Genomic DNA, 21,012 nt, shown 5'->3' on the forward strand with positions numbered 1-21,012 from the left:
GTGCCCCGTTCGTGCGGCCGGGGCGGCGCTGCGCCCTCCAACCGCCGGGGGGCGCGGCGGCGGTGCGGGCCGGAAAAGGCGGCCCTCCCCTCCCCGCGGGCCTCTCGCCGTGCTGGCGCGGAATGGCCGCCGCCGTGTAGCGGGAGCGCCGCCGCCATGGGCCGCGAGTCCAGGTGAGGGAGCGCCGCCGCCGCCCCGCCCGCCCGGGCGTTGTGGCGCGCTCGGGGATCGCGGCTCGCTGCGGGGTAGCGGCGCGGTGGGGTGGCCGGGAGGGAGACAAAGGGTGGCGCGGGCTCTCTCGGCCGGCGTGCGCGCTGAGGCCGCCGCGGCAGGGCCCGGGCCTGGAGCCGGCCCTGAGGGCAGGCCGAGGGCTCGGGGCTCCGGGCCGGGCCGCTGCTCCCAACGCTGGGTGGGTCCGAGTTGCCGGGGCTCACCGGCACCGACCCCGCGGCTCCCGGAGCCTCTCCGGCCTTCGCGGGCTTGTTCAAAAAGGCCGTAATTAGCAACGTAAGGGGGTTAACCTGCTATAGACGGTTTTGCCCGTGCTTTTTGTATTTTTGCAGAATTACGTATCTTTTGCCCTCTCGCAGCTGATAAAAACACCTGGCTAGTGTTGTGACCAGCTCAACAGTAATGTGCCCCTGTGCTCCAGATGATTCGGAGCTGCTCACACTTATCAGGCTTTAAACCCATTCCACAATTTGCAAGTGCTGTCGGGCATATGCCTATTTCCTTGTTTAATCAAACCATCTGATTTTTGCACTAAAGCTGACTTTAAAAGTTGTACTACACTGCAACAGCTCCCAGGGCCATAACGGAGATTTACACCGAGAGAGGCAGATGACTTGAAATTTTAACAAACATTTTAGGCTCAAATTAGTGATCTAGTGCAGAGCTGGGCACTCCCACAGATTTATCTAAATTAGCTCCAAATGAGCTGGGCAGCAAGGGTGGTACAGGACCCCCTTAGAGCCTGCTGAATTGAAAGCTAAAGCTCTGGCGCTCCAGCCAACAGGACTCCCATGCTTGTCTCAGTGCAGCTTCTCTGTTGATGATGACAGGGCTTTTCTGTTTGGGCTAAAAATAATGTTAAAAGTGGGTTTAAACTTGTATGTATTTTCTACTTTAACATAAAAAGAGGTTTTAAAAGTGAGGAAATGGTAAGAGGGTGAGAGTGAGTGGTGGGTGGAGATGGATGGGGGCTGCATGTGCTGGGGTTGGTGTGAAGAAATGTTCCTCACGCTGGGGCTTCTGCAACCTGAAATTGTATCTTTGGCGTTATTGCACACTGCGGAGAACAAAGAAAATTTTAAAAAGTTAATTCTCTAAAACGAAAATATTAGAAAGAGAGGAAATACAGAGCGGATCCCATAGCATTTTGTGATGGAGATGGGAAAGAAATCAAACATCTCAATGCCAACAGATGTTCTTTGCACTCAGTTATCCTGCTGATAAGGCAGGATGTGGGTATATGCTACTGTGCTGACTCCAAATGCACATGGTACCTAAATATACTGCATAACATAGACTAGATATAAATACACTTTTATTTTCAGTGCCGAAGTATTTTAATACAGCAATGGAAGTGATAGGAGTTGGGGGGCTTAAGTTATGCCTTCTCTGCTTCTTCCTGCTTCTCAAGCCTGACTACTGGGCTTGTTAGGAGAACAGGTCTGTGTGTCCTGAGCCACAGGAGACTGAACAAGGGAATTATTCTGGCATGGTGACTGAAATTATGAAACTGGAAGAAGAGGAAATGGTCACAGTCAGGGTTCCTCTGTGACTTGTGCGCTCAGCTAAAGAGTTTCCTAGAAAATTCCTGGCCCTGCTCTGCCCCATGCTATGGTTGAGATAAGAGAGCATTAATGAGGGAGGAAAGGAGACACCCATCTCCATCACACATCCTTCAAGCCTTGCTGACTTCTGACAGCTTCTGTTGTGATGTTTGATATTACAGAAATTCTTTTGATGTCAATGTGGTAAAGGCATTGACCACAGCTGTGTTGCATCCTCAGGGGTTTATGTTTCTTTAATTCCAGTCTTTAATTCCAGCTTTCCCATTGAGCAGAGGTATAGTTTACCTACCTTTCATGGGTAAACATATACTGTATAAAAAGGAACAGAGAGCAATTTTGTTTGCTAGACAGAATTTGAGATAGCTTCAAAGAGCCTTTAGCTTTTCCTATATATAAAATGGAAATCAGTGGATTTCTGAAAAGGAAATTGTACTTGATGTTCTGATGTTTTCATGATGTGCTTATAGTAGTACTCTAAAATTTAAAAAAAATCATGACCAAATAATCCTGCTAATTTCAGCATCGTTAGAACTTTATGTATATTGATCAGTTCGGCAAGATGATTACTAATGTTTATACATATAAAAAGTCTAAGAAATGAAGATAATTTTTTTTGCTCACTTGACCACTTGACAAGCACCCTTTAAGTGCACGTGGTTCTGGTGTTCACACTGGTCTCTGAATGTGCCACGCAGGCATTATCGGAAGCGCTCTGCGTCCCGGGGGCGCTCCGGGAGCCGCTCCAGGAGTCGTTCCCCATCCGACAAGAGGAAACGCGAGGACAGGCGCTCCAGGAGCAGGGATCGGGATCGCAGGCGGGAGAGGTCGCGCAGCAGGGACAAGAGAAGGTCCCGATCACGGGACAGAAAACGTCAAAGGTATGGCCTCAGTTCCAGTCAAAGTATGTAAATGGGCCTGTCTGCTGAATACTGATGTTCTCCTACTCCAGTTGGTTACTTTGCTGATGTCTGTGATGGATTTCACTATGCTTAAGGCTTTGTGCTTATTAAATGCTCTCTGGCTTGCTGGTGCTGGAGTTTGTAAGTTCTTAGTGGTCTTGATGGGTTCCTTTTACAACCTGTTCCTCAACAGAAGACTAAAGTTATACTATGATTGCGTCCTAAGTAAAGACAATTTTGTTGCATGTCAGACGTTCAAGGAGTAGAGAAAGGGAGCGGAGCCGAGAGAGAAGACGATCACGGAGCAGAGAGAGGAGGCGCTCGAGGAGCAGGAGTAGAGGGAGACGGTCTCGATCCTCCAGCCCGAGCAAGAACAGGAAAACAGAAAACAGGTACTCTTGTGTTACTGACTTTAGCAATGGACAGAAACTTACTGCAGGTCATTTTCTTTTAAGTATATCTTGGTAGGGTTTTCAGATATAATTGCAAACAGCATAATCAGGCTCTGCTGTAAAATGAGTGGGAAGTCCATAAATGGTAACAGCAGTCTGGATACAGAATAAGTAGTGATGGCAGTTTAAAAATTGTGAGAAGCTGGAATCACAAAGTCTTTGTGAATAAGTGTATTTTTTGTATTAGAATAGCTCAAATAAAAAAGCTTAATGAGATTTAATTGACTAAAGTGAATTTTATATTTATTGTCATACGTTAGCACATATTTGGTTTAGATGCATTCTTTTCTTTTAAATTGGAAGCCAGTAGGGATAATAAAACCCGCAATAAAGGGGTTTTGTATTCAGTACAAGTCTGCCTGTTACATTTGCATTACACGAGTAGCTTTTCCCAGGGAGAAGGATTTTTGTCTGTCAGCCAGGACGGTGTGTTTAGGGGGATATTCACATTTCCATGGCAAGATGCTAGATTGTCGCTGTTGAGCAGCTAGCAGAGTAATGAAAGCACCAGTTCTCAGTGGCAAGAAGGAATGACCTTTATTGTTTTGATTTCATCACATATATAGAGTTCTCAAAAGTCACCCAGATTGGTCAGTCAGAAGCCTTCCCCCAGGCCTGATTAGCCAGGCCTGCACTGTCCAAGTTCTGGGACACTGTTCCAACAACATCCAAACTTTATCTTTATTTATAAAACACAAGAAAATTTCTCATGGGAAAAACCTGTGCTAGCCACACTAGATCACTTTACCTTTCTCTAGAAACTGCACAAACAGGAAATTTTTTCTCTCTCTTTTCTAAATGCTGACTTCAAGGAGGTAAAATAAAGTCCAGAACAAATGGAGTATCAATTGTAAGAGCTCTGAAAATGAAGTCTGTAAAAAAATGAGAAAAGCATGTGAATCGGTGATTTGCAATAGAGTACATTTGTGGTGGACAGAGGAAATAATTCCATGACATGGAAAGATTGTCTGGGAAGCAGTGTGTTTTGTGAGGTGTTTAAAAATATACAGGGTGTTCATAGTTCTGCTTCTGTCCAGCACATGTGTATCCTTCCCCTGAGAAAAGCTGTGATGTTCTACGAAACCTTTAATCTTACCTTTCAGATCAAGATCTAAAGAAAAGACAGAAGGTGTGGAAGTTTCCAAAGAAAAGAAAAAAGACAAAGATGACAAAGAAGAAGAGAAGGATAAAGATGCTACCACAAATGCTGTGGCCACTGAGGTAGAGACTTTTAACTCCTGTAAATTTAAAAGATAAAATGTTTAAGCCAGGAAGTTTGTGGATGTCCAGTCTTCTACAGCGTGCTCACTCAATGGTTATATTTGTTTGAAGATGCATAGACTAAAGCCAGTGGCCATTAATTTACGCTCTTTGGTTGGTTTTTATCGTAGAATTTTGATCAGAACAAACTAGAAGAAGAAATGAGAAAACGAAAAGAAAGAGTGGAGAAATGGAGGGAAGAACAACGCAAGAAGGCGATGGAAAACATAGGAGAGCTAAAAAAAGAAATTGAAGAGATGAAACAGGGAAAGAAATGGAGTTTAGAAGATGATGATGGTATTTAATCTCTTTTTATATAACAAAATACTTTTGTGCCTAGTAATATTTTTATTACATTATCTTTAAAGCATTTAGTTGCTCTTCAGAATGTGAGCTGTAAAGTAACAAAGCCTAAATCTCGTCATGGTGTCAAATGGTTTAAGATACATTTTTGATAAACCGAGTGGAGAGATTTGCATGAGGAAAAATTATATGGTAATAACACTGGGCTGTAATTATTTGGGTAGATAATAATTTGACACGTGTAAGGACTTTTATCTTTCCCTGTCTTTATTGCCGTCTTTTTTGCTCATGTTAGATGATGAAGAGGAAACTGCAGAAGGAGAAAAAGAAGGCAATGAAGTTGAAGATGAGGAGTTAGATCCTTTGGATGCATATATGGAAGAAGTAAAAGAAGAGGTCAAGAAGTTCAATATGAGAAGTGTGAAAGGTGGAGGTGGGAGTGAAAAGGTAAAAACATCTATTAAGATTTTTTATTTTTGAAAGACAAAGATAACTTTGTGTTTTAATAGCAAAATGGCTTGGGAAAAAATGGGGGAAAGTGCAAAAAGGCAAGAAGTTAGATGCACTTAATGCCTGTTTGCTTTAACTTTCATTTCCTGGTGTTTTTATGAAGCTGTTGTATCAAGCATTATTCTGGTAAAATTTCACTGAGGGAAGTGAAAAATACCCCCAACGCTCAGCATAATACATCCAGAAGTACAAATATTCTGTATGTTTTATACAGTATGGGTTTTGCTTTATAAAATAGTGCATTAATTTTTTTAACTGTTTTTATAGAAAACTGGACCAACTGTTACCAAAGTGGTAACTGTGGTGACAACCAAAAAGGCAGCTGCAGAGTCAGAAAAGAAGAAAGGGGAGCTCATGGAGAATGACCAAGATGCTATGGAGGTAATGGAAACATCTTGTATTTCTCCTGTGAAAAGGCAAAGTGCCTCTTCTTGCTTCCTGTGGTTGTGTGTTTGGCCTGAAGAGCTTTGGAGGGTGTGGGTGCTTTGCTGTTCTGGAGGCTGTGGAGGGACAGCCTTGCCTGAGTCACAGGCCTGGTACACTGCAGGCCCTGGAGCTCAGCCAGTTCAGACCATGCTCTGTGGCTGCAGTTCCAGTGTTAGTGGTGCTCCTTCAGAGCTGAGGTGGGGACATGTGTTAGAGCTGTGACTGCAGTGTGACACCGATCTGTTGGGTGGCTGCTTTATCTTATTATTTTCCACTTTTCTTTTGTATGGCAGTGATTGTTTCTGAATAACAGGCTGGTATTGGCATTTATAAAGTCATGAAAGTGATACAGAACATGGTAAGAGTTAAGGTTTGGGAGAAATATGATTGAGTTAGGGGAAGGAGCAACTGGGACTCTTAAGTTGAGAGCAGGTCTTAGTTATCACGTCTAATACAGTAAGAAGTATGTGCTGCTTCAGAATAGTTTCTCCATAAATGAAAAAACTGAACACCATCATAATTCATTCATCCTAATGTAAATACAAATTGTGATCTCTGCAGTATTCCTCAGAAGAGGAGGAAGTTGATCTTCAGACTGCCCTGACTGGCTATCAGACCAAGCAGAGAAAGCTGCTAGAACCAGTGGATCATGGAAAGATAGAATATGAACCTTTCCGGAAAAACTTCTATGTGGAAGTACCAGAACTTGCTAAAATGACTCAAGAAGGTAAAGACAAAAACAACCAAAACACCTTTACTGTTAAATAAAAGAATGGTGGATTTCAATGTGCAAAGAATAGCAAATACTTTTGGATATAAAGAGCATTTGAAGCAACTTGGTATAGAAAATTGTTAATTCAGTTGCACCACTATTGTCAATAACTTACTATAATTATATATGAAGCTTTGGTCAGAAAATTAGCCTGAGGCCTTTCAACCTAACTCCTAACAAGTAGTGTAATGAGCAAAAAGCTGGTTTTTCTGGTGATGATAAAATTAGTATTTCATGTTAAGGGACAAAGCAAGAATTCCTTGATCAAGGTAGTGAAGTGTGAAGTTTGACTCTGTTGTAATGTAAACTCTGTTTCAGAGGTAAATGTGTACAGGCTGGAGCTGGAGGGAATTACAGTCAAGGGAAAAGGCTGTCCCAAACCAATAAAAACCTGGGTACAATGTGGTATTTCCATGAAGATTCTCACTGCCCTCAAAAAGTAAGCAAGCACTTTATGAATTGTATCATGCTTGGTAATGCTCACAGTGTTCTGTCCTATGTCCATGAGAAAGATCTTTTACTTCATTGCATAATGCCACACGCCCACGTTTGTAGATGTTACATTATATAGTCATCAGTGTTTATCACTCAGTATTGAATTACTGATATTAACTATTTTCTCCCATTTGTGTCATCCTTTTGCTGCCCAATTTGATCTGTATTTTTTGAATGGCAGTGATATGTATTTTTAAATATGAATATGCAAAAAAAATTTAGCATGACTTCATGATTCACATCTGTCATGTTCTATTTTGTTCCTAAAATACTTTTTTTTCCTTTCTTTAAGGCATGGCTATGAAAAGCCCACTCCCATTCAAACCCAGGCTATCCCAGCAATTATGAATGGACGGGATTTGATTGGCATTGCTAAAACAGGAAGTGGAAAAACTATTGCGTTTCTGTTGCCCATGTTCAGACACATTATGGATCAGAGACCATTAGAAGAAGGAGAAGGTCCAATAGGTAAAAGGATTTTTTTTTCCAAGTTACTATTTAAATAAATATAACCTCAAGCATATGCTTTAGATGGGACTCCAGTTCTTCTCTTGGTTATAGGGAGAAGCACTTACTAATGTCCATTGATAAATGTTTTTTTTTTAGTTCATGATCAACGTGCTCTTTAAAGTTGTTTTGTGATCACTGTGCTATCTCAAGTTGTTTCAATAGCACTCCCATATCCATGTATCTGAGAGACCTTACTCCTTTGGTTCTTATATTTCTATTGTGTAAATTACAACATCTCTTATTGCAATGTATGATGAAAATGCTTTACTTTTCAGCTGTCATTATGACACCTACTCGTGAGTTGGCTTTGCAGATTACCAAGGAGTGCAAGAAATTCTCAAAGACACTTGGGCTTCGAGTTGTCTGTGTTTATGGAGGAACAGGAATCAGTGAACAGGTAGGCAAAACACATGCCTGCTTTGTCAAAGAATTCTTGGGCTTTGGTAGTTGATGTTATTTTTGCAGCAAAATTAGTTGCTTTTTCTTTCCCATGAATCCAGTACATTTGTAGTCTTCATTATGGATTTTTTCTGAGAATACTAGTAATACAAAAAGCTTTGCATGTACCTGAGCCTTAAACATACTGATCTTGAAAAGTCTCAGATACGATCCTTAAAAATTTCAGACTTTATGTATGTACAGAGCATTAAATTAAAATTGAATTATTAGTGGGATATAATAGTTTGAAAGTTATTGAGAAGCTGTATTTTTCTGAGAGTTCACCTTAAGATCGCTAAAGCTAGAAAATTATAACTTTGGTTTATTGCATTATCAAATATTGCATCTTGAAGTAACTTAGATTATTTTTTAAGCAGTTCCACACTCCTGCCCCACCCATTTATGGAAGCAGTAGGAGTGACCCTCTGGGGTGGAACATGGTGTGTCTCTTGTCACTTGTCCCTGATATAACACTGACATTTCTTACAGGTTCCTAACTGTATTGAAGTCATATCCCCATTAGAACTACTTCATGTGGTGGTAACTCAGGCTGTCAGGGGTTATGCTTCTTGGAAGTAAAGTTTTCCAAAGACTTAAAGAAATTGCTAATTAAAATATTTACGTAATTCATATGAGTGGAACAGCTTTATTACAATGTAGGTAGTTTTCTTTTTTGCCAGGTGACATATCTTTAAAAAAACCTGAAAGAAATCATGAAGCAAAAACTAATACATTGTTTACTGTGTTTTGAAATCAGATAGCTGAACTCAAAAGAGGTGCTGAAATTATTGTTTGCACACCTGGACGTATGATTGACATGTTAGCAGCTAACAATGGTGAGTAGAAAACCTTTTCCTTTGGAGAATTCTTTATATTTGTTGTGTAATTCTAACAAATTCAAAGATCATGAATTTTGATAAATGGTCTTACAGAATTTTCTTATATCTCTTCAGGCTGCACTATCTAGCAATTGAGAACATATAGCACTAATAATAGGTTTACTTTATATAGCATATATTGGTTTGACTTTTTTGGGAGGATGGAAACACTACATTCTTGAAGTGCTTTTGAGAATGTTTATTATTGCTAAACTTGAAATGTGCTGGTCCAAATTTTTTAACTTCAAGTCATTTAGATAAAGGTTATGTAAGAGTTGCTTATTTTGTCTGCCCATTTATCCGTTATTTGTGTTAGTGTAGCTCAGCAGTTCCCCAGTTTACATTAGAGCATCTGACTCTGCCTTTATCTGTTGGCTTTAAAAAACAGAGAAGCCCTCCCTAAATACCTGCTCAAAAGTAAAAAACTGATCTTATATTAGATATTCAGATTGATTAAACTGAGCCACTGCAGCTTTAAGAGGTTTTGTCCTAGTGTAACCATTGCATGCTTATTAGATAAAGTTTTATTATTAAATTATTCCACATCAAAACCTCTACTAAACTGTTGACATTATTTAACTTCTGTGAAAAAAGTACCTTCAAGACATATAGAACTGGGCTTCCAAGACTTAATTCGTCAAAGGTAGGTACATTAATGCTGTTCCCAAGTAATTTTACAAAGTTATTATTTGGGGATGAAAGTGTTAAGATATTAAATAGATACGTAGATTTTAAGAAGTACTTCCTTTGTTCCTTATGTATGAATTCCATATCTTAAAAAATGCAGCGCTAAATGTCTTAAATAATTTGAGGATTCAGCTACAATTTGCTGAAGCTGAGAGGGCCAAATTCTTCTGTAGTTTGGCAGGCACAAGTCTGAGTGATAGTGTAGAAAATGTGGCAAATCTGTTTCGTTCTGAGAGCATTTGGCAGTGTCACACTGCCGTTGTGTGGAACTGAATGCATTCATATCACTTGAGAATATGATTCTGCAATCCTTGAGTTAAATCCTTCTCCTGAAAGGGAATCTCTTAGCTGTTTGTTTGGGAAGGGTGCTAGTTATGTCTTGTCCATGATAATTTCAAAATGTTCACAGAAGCACAACTTGCTCATTTTATTTCCACCTGTCCCAGAATTTGGGGTGGTTTTTGATTTTAAATTCAGTAGTGTTACTGTGTAGGTTTGAATCTTTATATAGTCATTTTGAAAAGACTGCTTACTCTGTTTTATGCCTATTACTAGCAGTGATCTAGAACTAGTATGATTGTCCTCAAATAGTTATTCTTAGCTCCAAGGAAGCATTGCAGATTGTGTATAAAGGAATTTTCTGAGGCTGCAGCAGTTAGCACTGGGCTTTGCCTTCCACACATGCGCTGTAATCTCTAATATGTTCTTTTCTAGGTGCCGCTGTCAGATACTGGCTGATGTGGCTCCTTGCTTCAGCTCAGTCTTAGTTTTATGATGTGTTTTGGCGAGGGCAGTTTTCTGAATTTTTCAGGTTCTTCTGGCCCTATGATGGTATGCAAGAGAAGAGTTTGACAAACTAAAAGGGCCTTGTGCATACTTACACATTTCCCAGAATGTATGTGTGATTAAAGTGTGAACATTAAAATTCACATTTAGTGAATTTTTTAATAAATTAATTAATGTCTTTGTTAGAAGATAGTGAGTCTATATAACATTTAAAAAATATTCCTGAGGGAAACTAGATTTCCATTTGATTTTGTTTCCCATGTGTTTTTTCCTCTCCTTTCACAGGTCGGGTGACAAACCTCCGTAGAGTCACATATGTTGTACTTGATGAAGCTGACAGAATGTTTGACATGGGGTTTGAGCCTCAGGTAAGTCATTACATGAGGGATGTTGCCAAAAGATGCCATTTCTCACTTCAAGGATTTTGCAATGCTAAAATTATTACTACACTGCCAATGGGTGTTCAAGAGAATGTGCTTCATGTGGACAGCAGTTTAAGCTGACTTTTTATGTTTCTATTATCCTCACATCTGTTATCACATTATTATAACATCACATTGTCCTCACATCTAGTGGAAGGTGTCCCTGCCCATGACATGAGGTTGGAACTGGATGATTTTTAAGGTCCCTTCCAACCCACACTATTCTGTGATTCTATGTTTTGCTTTCAGTAAATTCCCGTATAGCTTAGATTTTTATCTAATACACAGGGTGTTTTACCCACTCATTTTGAGTATTTATTGCCATGTTATATCCCTGTGTAATCCCTTGATTCAGGTGTTGTGTTGGTAGTTGTAGTCTGCTTTTATAGTCTTTGATGTCTCTTGGCAAGAGATAGGAACAAAATGTTGGAAATGCTGCTGACAAATTACTTGCTGAGAGCTTCGGACATCCAGGGCTCTTTCAACTGTCATAGGCTATATAGTTCTCCAAAACTAGGAAAATTCCTTTTATTTGTCTCTTGACCAGTAGGGTTTCTGCTACATTTCCTAGAATTTCTGCTGAGCTGTTGCCAGATTGCATATTGCCATGCAATGCCTTTCAAATCCAGCAAGTTTTACCTGTCTTCCAATGCCAGCAGCTTTGTCCCAAGGGGAAATCTGTGAGGAACATTTTACAGTCCATGAGGTGCAAATACCACCTGACTTCCATGAGGACAGTTTTGTATGTGTGTGAAGTTGAGTTCCAGCACTTGGATGTTAACAGGGAATGTTCTCTTACCACAGGTTATGCGCATTGTAGACAACGTCAGGCCTGACCGTCAGACTGTCATGTTCTCTGCTACTTTTCCCAGAGCTATGGAGGCCCTGGCTCGCAGGATCCTCAGTAAACCTATAGAAGTGCAGGTTGGAGGCAGAAGTGTTGTCTGTTCTGATGTGGAGCAACACGTTGTGAGTATCACACATCTGCCTCGCTTATCTTCTCTTTTGCTTGCAAAAGATTGTTCCCAGCAATATTGAATATAAACCAATATACCCCCAGAGCTTTTATTTTTAGAAGTTTATGACCTTATTAAGCATGAACTCAGAATAAATCAACACCCTAAGCTGCAAATGCAATGTGATCACTTTAAAAACAAAGTTGGTTTATAGCACTAAGCTGAACAGCAGTTTTACCACTGACTGTGGGAACAGCCTGAAAAAGTCATCTCCTATTCCTAATTCTTACTTTTATACACTCTGGACTTGTTTAGTGACTTAAGATACATCTTTTTACTCTTTCTACTTTGTTTTTGTGTGTCTTTTTCCAGATTGTCATAGAGGAGGAGAACAAATTTCTGAAGTTACTGGAGCTACTGGGGCACTACCAGGAGAAAGGATCTGTTATCATATTTGTAGATAAGCAAGAACATGCTGATGGGTTGTTGAAAGATTTAATGAGGGCCTCTTATCCTTGCTTGTCTCTTCATGGAGGTAATATGCAAACTTAAGGATTTATATTAACTAATCCAGACTAGAATGTTGGTATCCAGTACCTAAAAATCACTTAGTTCCTGTCTGGTACCAATTATTTCTTCTTAAGCAGGTTTTGCATTGTAACTGAGTAGGATAATTGTCTCTTAATTTGAAAAAGATATGATAGTTCTCTGTAATAACTCTTCATTGTTCCCTATGAGCTGTCATCAGATGCTTAATCTTGTGTCTGTGCAAGAGGACTGTTACTGAGAGTTAACACCTCTCAGGGAATATTGCTAACTACTTGGTATTGCAGGGTAGTGAGTGCCGTTGGGGAGTATCATGTGATATTTTTATTTGAGATTCCACAGTAGCAGCAGTTGTTGCTTTACTTTTCTTCTATCAAGTAGTAGTATAACAGAAGTAGCAAGGGGAGAAAAATCTCTTTACAATACTGTTCATCCCAGTGTATTTTAAAACTTGCATTATTTTTTAGAGCATTATATATAAAACCAGTAAGTACAAAACCACTGATAGGCAGGAATGCAACAGTGGAAGAGGGAAAAATATTCTCCTCCTTCTGAGATTTCTATTGCCTTTAGAGAACAGACAAAGCTTCCATATGGGGTCTATATGTATATATATGTATATGTATATGACATCAAATAGAAAATAATGTTAGAAAAAAGTTTGGGATCTTGGTATGGAGAAAACATCTTTTGACAGTTGAAAAATTAAAAGTTACTCTAAATAATAGAAGTTATTCTGGCTCATGTATTTTGCCTTTAAAAGTGTGAACGTGTTGAAGTTTTATTTGCTTGTGATTTTTGGTTGTTTGAAGTTGGAAGCTGTTTTGGCTGTTTCGACCTGTGTACAAATTCTTGTGGCTTAAAGCACAGCTTCCTAATGAACTGATTTGTTTTGCAGGTATTGATCAGTATGACAGGGACAGCATCATTAACGACTTCAAGAACGGAACTTGCAAACTTCTGGTGGCCACATCTGTAGCAGCGAGGGGCTTGGATGTGAAGCAGCTGATGCTGGTGGTCAATTACAGCTGTCCCAACCATTATGAGGACTATGTGCACAGAGCAGGCCGCACTGGGAGAGCTGGCAATAAGGTATGTACAGCCCGTTGTCTGGTTTGGTTAGTACTGACATTTTTCCTTTCTTTATTGCTTGATGAAGTTGTTCTAAGGGATAGTTACAGAGGGACTAGTTTGTGTTGGTCATGAAAAGGTTACTTTCACTGACCAGAAAACAGCACCTGTGCAAGGGTGCTTCAGTAAGTTCAGAGATAAAGCATCTTTAGAGCTTTTTCTTAATTGTCTCTTAAATTAATTTTGACCAGGGGTATGCATATACATTTATTACTGAGGATCAGGCACGTTATGCTGGTGATATCATTAAGGCTTTGGAATTGTCCGGGAATCCAATTCCTCCTGATTTGGAGAAGCTCTGGGCTGACTTCAAAGACCAACAGAAGGCTGTAAGTAATTCTTTCTTCTGTAGGGGTTTGATCCAGGTTTAATGCCTCTGTATGCTTATGGGTCACCTCACTGGGAACACATGTACTTAGCTAAGTGTGTAAGTGACCTCAGGATTGGAATCTTAAATGTCCTTTAAAGAACCATTCTTGAGAATTTAAATTTTGTCATCTAGTGTGTAATGAATACCTATGGTATAAGTGGCACTTCAGCTTTTAACAAAATTCACTTACAAGATAATGAAGTTCTTTCACAGAATTTGTATGATTATTTCTAGAGCTCTCGCCATCAGAGGGTCTTGGTCGTGCCGAGAAGAGTGACTTTGGAGTTTTTCTGATATAAAAAAATGGAGGGTTTTTTTTTTTACTGCATTTGAAAAGCATTTAAAATGTATACTTACAGAAAATCCCAATAGGGTATTGTCTCAGCTGAATTAACAGTTTTTTTCATTACATTTCATTGTGAAGTGCAGCTTTTAAATTTGAAGAGCTTTATAAATGTGCTAGGATTTGCATTTTAAAGAACTTCAAAATTATTTGTATAATCTTCCAGTTATTTTATGACTATCAGAACTAGGATTTTAAACTCCTAAGTATGATAATACATTGTTTCTGTTTTCAGGAGGGAAAGTTGATTAAAAAAAGCAGTGGATTCTCTGGCAAAGGTTTTAAATTTGATGAAACAGAACAGGCTTTGGCTAATGAAAGAAAGAAGCTACAAAAAGCAGCTCTTGGCTTGCAAGATTCAGATGATGAAGATACAGCTGTTGATGTAAGCACCTGGGAATAGGATTTAAGTTGCTTATGGATTTTCTCAATACATTTGATTTTCTTCCCCAGTAGGTTATATAACACATATCAGAGTGCATGGATTTTGGTTACTCTGTGACCTTTGTTACTGATTGTATGTACTCTTTGAATATAAAGAGCTATAGGTACGAAGCTCAAGATCGAGGAAGATCTTCAGTGTATCTTTCTGACTTACTGGTATTTTACACTTAATGTATGTGGTTATGTAAATGTCACATAAATTATTTGTGATATTAATATTGCGTAAATGAAATAGAATGATTGTCCTCAGTTGCAAACATATTTTTATTTGCAGTGTTTCAAAGACATTGATAGTAGCCTTTTCTATTTCTAAATCTTACTGGATTCCTTTCTTAATGTTTGTTAGATTGCTTTTTATGATCTTGCAAGTAAACACTGTGTTTAGACTTTTTCCTGATTAGATCATTGTTGAGCTGTAGTTTTGGGCAGGCTTCTACCATTTATACAAGATTAATTTCTTCAAAAGCATGTAAACTAAATGCCCCTTGGTGTTTTCATTCTTTATAAGATTATATAGTGGTAAATGCAGTGATCATATAATTGTTATTTTTTTTAGATTGATGAACAAATTGAAAGCATGTTCAATTCAAAGAAAAGAGTAAAAGACATGGCAGCACCAGGAACGTCAAATGCTCCTACACCATCAGCTGGGAATGCAGAAAAATTGGAAATTGCTAAAAGATTGGCTTTGAGAATCAATGCCCAGAAGAATCTTGGAGCAGAAGCACAAGTCATGGTCCCCTTCCACTTTAAGGTCAGGCTCTTTACAGACCAATTTTATTCTTTTTTAATAAACATTGTTCAGTTCTTTGTTCTGTGGCTGCCATTTAGTGTTTATTTAGTGTTTCTGCACACTAGTAACATACTGCATTGTTTATCTCATTTGGGCTGGGCTAACTCACTTATATAGGATTTGTAAGGGAGCTTATATGTTTATAAGACTTACTACAGAACCATAAATGCTTTGTCTGCCCTGGCAAAGAGTTAATTCATTACTGATAACATTACACAATTAGTTTTGTCAGCTTTGGCAGAGTTGCAGAACATATTTCTCTGCTGAAGCATGAAGCATCAGATGTACATGAGATGTACAGTGTGTTTAGACTGAGGTTAATTGTTCTGGTATGTCCAAAGATATTTTAAGCTGAAAATACAAAAGGACCTGTAAGATCTTTTCTATGCAGGTGCGAAGGGAGTAATTGAGAAGAAGGAAGGAAGAGCAGAAGTCTGGAGAGTGTATTTGTTATGCAGATAATTACATTACATAGAGAGCTTTAACGAAACCCTTATTGGTTTATATAGGATTTTTTTGGCTACCTTGTTCTCAATATGGACCTGTATTTTTACAGGATGTAATGCAGCAGGCTACAAATGCTATCCTGAGAGGAGGCACAATTCAAGCTCCTACTGTGTCTGCCAAGACCATTGCAGAGCAACTGGCTGAAAAAATCAATGCCAAGCTCAATTATGTACCCATAGAGAAGCAGGAGGAAGAGAAACAGGATGGAGGACAGAATGAATCCTTTAAGAGATATGAAGAAGAATTAGAGATCAATGACTTCCCACAGGCAAGTAACCATTTTACTAAAATCAAGTGAAAATTACCATTATTTAACAAAACCTCTCTTCATACTTACACCAGTAAAGTATTTTGTCTCCGTTTCTGATCATACCTAATCAAAATTACTGCACTAACTGTGGTTACTTCTCAGGTTATATAAATGCATTGCTTTGGACCTACTCCAAGTATTCCTTATCACACAAAAATATCTTCACCTTCTACCCAGTTTTCTCGTACCGCAATCTCTGACACTCTGGTGTTTTTTGGAAAGGCTTTACTGCTCTTTGCCCCTTCTTTAGTACCTGTGCATTTCTAATGGATTGCCATTTTGTGTGGTGCCTTTCTCCTTGTTGATCCTCCCATATCCTTCACCTTGCAGACTGCCAGATGGAAAGTTACCTCCAAAGAAGCACTGCAGAGAATCAGTGAATATTCTGAAGCTGCCATTACAATCAGGGGAACTTACTTCCCTCCAGGCAAAGAACCCAAGGAAGGAGAACGAAAGATTTATTTGGCTATAGAAAGTATGTATTCTTTTTATAAATGTTTCAAAGCTGTGAGTCTAGTAATTAAACATGGAATTTCTGTAGTCTGTTTGGACGCTTGAGTTACAGACCCACTGTAGTTATTTTGCAGTTACAAAAAAACACAATTAGTCAAATGATCCATGGGGATCACAGAGAGGATTCTGCTCACCTGCCACAGAACAACAGCAACCATGTATGAAATCAGTTTGGAGGAGAGGAAAAGAGGAAAAAGAATAAGCACAAAGAGGTCTGTGTCAGTGTGAAATAAGGAAGAAAATAGAATTCTGTTTAGTCTGTTAAAGGTATAAGAAATTGCATCAACTACTACAACAAAAACTTTGCAAATGTCATGATGGTTGAGTAGTTTTTTTCTCAAAGAAACCTCTAATCCTACACAGTTCTGGACAGTATAATTTATGACCGTTTGCAGTATCTTCCTTAAAAGAGAACACAGTCGAGCTGTGGCAGAGTGTGCAATAGAGTGTTCTTCACCAAATAGCTGAGGACATCCAGCAAGTGTTACTATGGTTCTGAAAGTAGCCAGCAGTGTTTATTCACATACAGAAAGTGTTTAAGATTATAATACGTATTTTTATCTTCAGGTGCCAATGAACTGGCTGTACAGAAAGCAAAGGCAGAAATCACACGACTTATAAAAGAGGAGCTCATAAGATTGGTGAGTGTAATATCCAGAATACAGAGGGAAAGTGCCTTAATTTATGCTTTATGAGATTGATTTCTGCAAATATTGACACTCTGGCATGAGGTTTTATTAATATCAGGGACTGGGACCTATAGATCTCAAAACCACTGTTTTATTGAACAGCCTAAAAATCCATGACACTGGGTAGTCAGCCAGAACACGGCTGCTATCCAGCCAGCAGATGGAGATCACACATTGATGGAGCTTTTTGAATGAAGACCCCTCAGAGGGTTGGGTCCCAATAAATTTCTTAATTTCAACACCATCAGGCAGGGAAGAGGAGAATTGTTTGCTTCGTTTGAATATTTTATATGTATTGAGAGATCTGGTTTGCTGTAGCTTTACAACATATCCAGCTAGTAACGTAGTGGGGTTTTATTGCAATTCCTTTATCCATTTTCACTTTTAACTGTGATTATCCTCTTCTTCATTTGCAGCAAAATTCTTACCAACCAACCAACAAAGGAAGATACAAAGTTTTATGAGTATTTGGAGTTACCTGTCTGCCAACAGCTGGTGCGTGAAACTTTGTGGCTTCTGTTGTTTTTGCTGTTTACACTGCTTATTGTAAATTAAGAAATTTTTTTATTTTGTCTTGCGGACTTTTTTAACAGAAAATTGATACTTGCTGAAGCATCTTAATTCTCTCCACTAAAGTTATCAGTCTTAAAGCAGACCAGTTTTGGTGGAACATGATTTAATTTAAAAGTGCAGTTTATATACTTTTCATCATAAAAAATACAAAATAAACAGATTTTAATTTTTTTGACAGTATACTGTTAAGTGAATAAAACAGTGTTGGGATTTATGTTGGAAATTGTTAGAATGTACTTGCTTCATATTGTTGGGATGGTTCACAAATCAATTTATACTGGAAAAATGATAAAACACCAGAATAAAGGCAGGATTTTTCTCTGATCCATAGCATCTCTCTGGCTGGTTCCACACACGTTCATTCCCTGTACAAATGCCCCTGTAAGGTCAGAGAGTCTTGCATTGATCAGAGTAGAGAATTTTATCCAAAAATACTCAAGGTCTCATCCTTCTCATGTCCCATTTTGTCTGTATCATCCAGGTAATAGATAACTCTTTGGGATTGTTGTAAAGTGAAATGTTTTGTAGTATGGCAATAGTTTTCCTGGTTTTTCTAAACATCAGAATTTTAGGATTTGATTTTTTTTTTTCTTTCCTCATTTGGTGACATAAGAATGAAAGCCTGTTTTAGTTTAAAAAGGAATTCACAGAGAAAAAAAAAAGAGAAACCTCTTTTGTAATGAAATACAACTTTGTCACTCTTTTATAGTGTTGTTATATATACCTTTAATGTGGTTATTCCCCCAGGATTGTCATCTTTATTACTGCTAGGACATGGCTTTAAGTAAAAATGTATAGTGATATTTATGAATGAATACCACAAATATTGACTATCATTGCAGTCAATAAGCTACTGGGACAGGCAAGACCGATGTTTTTGAGGTCTCATCCCCATACCCACTAGTATTCATGATGGACACTACTCCTAAGCATTTAACTCTCCTGTGTGCTTGTCTGGAGCCGAAGCAGTAGCAATTTGAATTGTCTCATTCTAGCAGCTGCAAGACTTTCAAGATGATGACTTTAAAAAGGACTTTCATAGAAAGCTTTTCTTACCTGACACATTGAGAAGAAAAGTGTAATTTTAAACCAGCTGTGTATATACTGCTTTAACCCTGGTGAAGACAAATCATACAATCTGCATCATGGCTGTATAAATTCACAACATTTCTTTCCAAACTTCAGGTAATTTAAGTGACTCTTTCTGTTTGTATACAACTGTCTGTTACCCTGTCAGCGTACCTTATTTGCAGTACAGGGAAGAAGGAAAGAAATTATTATACCAGCTCAATAGTCTACATTTAGGATAAGAACACCCCTAATGTAGTACTTGCCAGTATTAATACATGGAGTGGAACAGAAACAGCACACACCGTAACACTTCTCAAAACTTAAAACCGAAATCTCAAACTAAAGCTCTATGATTACATTTAAATACATCCGTTTTCCTTCCCTTAAGAACTGGGGTTTGATGTCTTTCATAGAAATTGTTGAATTGTCTAGCTTTTGGATAGTGTCCCTTCCCAGAAGAGTGACATGTTTTGTGTATTTAATCAAGAACACTTTGGAGTTTGGACAGCCTGACACTTCTTTAAAAATCTTGGTTCAAAATGTTCATATATTGGTATCTCCTAAAAAACGGCATGATGGAGACATTTTTGTTAGATTTTGCAGATGAAACAATGTATAATCTCTAACTTCCTGGGGGTTTTAAATGCAATGTCAATATTATGTTTTTTTTAATTCCAGCAAAAATAAAAATAATTTCAATGTATATTTTTCAGAAACTGTCTTTCTGAATAGCTCCTCTGTTTTCTGTACTTGCACTGTGGTTTTTTTTCTATGACAGTTAACCTCACACTCTTTGGAGCAGGGTGTTGTGAACAGCAGATTGTGCTTTTGTTTTTGTGCTGGAAATGCAGTGGGACACAGCCCTGACTCAGTTAAGAAAGTCACAGTGAAGGTGTTTAGATACATGAAAACAGAAGCAAAACACTTAAAAGCTGGTGGAAAAGAAGTTCTCAAATGGACAAATACACAGGGGAAAAAAAAGTGGAAACAAGATGAGAATTAAAGTTTGGAGAAGAAAAAATGTATTTAGTTCTTTGTGAGTGTGTCCATGGTTATAGACAAGATCTTTATAAACATCATGATTTGGCCACTTTCCAGGGAATCTGCCCTGGTTGGACTCGTGTTGCCAGTTTTGGGAAGAGTACAGGGATGCTGTATTTTTTATTTTTTTTTTTTTTAATATTAAGCAGAGCTTGTTCTGTTACCTGCCCAGGTGCTAATGCTGCCAGCAGCTTCCATGGTTGCCTTATGCTCTCAGTACTTGCATGAACAGTGGTATTTTGGGTGGGTAAGTGATACAACTGTTTGGCACTGGATCACGAATGAGCTTTTTCTTGCATGTCCCAGTAACGCTGTGTTGTCATCGTGCAGCAGACCCACACCAGGGAGGGGAGGGCAGAGAGAAATCCCTGATCCCAGCCTGGCTCCCTTGTATTCTGTGCAAGTGGTCCACCAGAGATTCAAACAGCACTAACCCCCACCTTATTGTGAAGGATCAATTCCCTAGCCAGGAAAGTAGGAGGGACTAAATCTAATGTTTGTGTGGGGAAAAAAAAATTCACAGCAAGATAAAAAATGTGTGCTATCACAGTTCAGAATTCTGTACTCCCTGAACTATATGGTACATTGTTGCCACCCTTTGTTTCATTAAACAGGCAGCTCAAGGCCTCCTTTGCATATTAACTTTATGCTATGAAATTTTAACCCAGACAATTGAATGGAGATCACAGTCAGCACGTTCCATAGCTGTTCCCTGTGCTGGCTGCTTGAGATATTACTTGTACAATTAAAGCAGGGTAATTTAGTTAATGTGCATTTGGCTGCTAATTAAATAAAATATTCAGAGGCTCAAAGTACCATCTGTAGGGGTTTTTTGTACTTAAGTCTTCCAAGTGGAAGAAAGAAAATAAATTTTTGTTCAGCAAAGTTTTCCTGAAATTCTGCAATTGCGACAGCTGAATATAAAACAAACACCAAAGGCTGGATTTGGGATCCTTCTAAAATAAGAAAAAGCATGGTGGAGCTTCAAGGAGCAAGAGAATACTTTGGTGTTTCAGTCCTTCAGGCATGTTTACAGTTGTAAGAAATGGTGGTTACTTCAGCCAGAGTAGTGGCAGGGTTAGAGACAGGTA

The 21,012-nt window shown here is 38.7% G+C and overlaps 1 protein-coding gene across 1 annotated transcript; it reads left to right on the plus strand.

Annotated features, from left to right (window-relative positions):
• The first annotated feature begins 36 nt into the window (after nucleotides 1-36).
• Nucleotides 37-19,583, plus strand: DDX46 (DEAD-box helicase 46). The gene is made up of 23 exons (XM_085073551.1): nucleotides 37-173; nucleotides 2,492-2,674; nucleotides 2,947-3,087; nucleotides 4,251-4,368; nucleotides 4,539-4,704; nucleotides 5,006-5,157; nucleotides 5,488-5,601; nucleotides 6,208-6,373; nucleotides 6,737-6,857; nucleotides 7,206-7,381; nucleotides 7,699-7,820; nucleotides 8,619-8,697; nucleotides 10,498-10,580; nucleotides 11,439-11,603; nucleotides 11,963-12,125; nucleotides 13,035-13,228; nucleotides 13,459-13,596; nucleotides 14,216-14,365; nucleotides 14,981-15,178; nucleotides 15,774-15,992; nucleotides 16,365-16,509; nucleotides 17,115-17,188; nucleotides 17,653-19,583. The coding sequence occupies exons 1-23, from the start codon at nucleotides 157-159 to the stop codon at nucleotides 17,698-17,700; spliced, it is 3,132 nt and encodes a 1,043-aa protein (XP_084929677.1). The 5' UTR covers nucleotides 37-156; the 3' UTR covers nucleotides 17,701-19,583.
• Nucleotides 19,584-21,012: the final 1,429 nt, after the last annotated feature.

Source organism: Lichenostomus cassidix, chromosome 13 (assembly GCF_008360975.1).
Source record: "Lichenostomus cassidix isolate B80296 chromosome 13, HeHo_3.0, whole genome shotgun sequence".
In the NCBI taxonomy this organism is placed as follows: domain Eukaryota; kingdom Metazoa; phylum Chordata; class Aves; order Passeriformes; family Meliphagidae; genus Lichenostomus; species Lichenostomus cassidix.

Bases quoted from the DNA above. Each gene is read 5' to 3' on its own strand.
- DDX46 (XM_085073551.1), top strand. The intron at 5,602-6,207 runs GTAATGGAAACA...TGATCTCTGCAG, and splicing joins ATGACCAAGATGCTATGGAG to TATTCCTCAGAAGAGGAGGA. The intron at 11,604-11,962 runs GTGAGTATCACA...GTCTTTTTCCAG, and splicing joins CTGATGTGGAGCAACACGTT to ATTGTCATAGAGGAGGAGAA.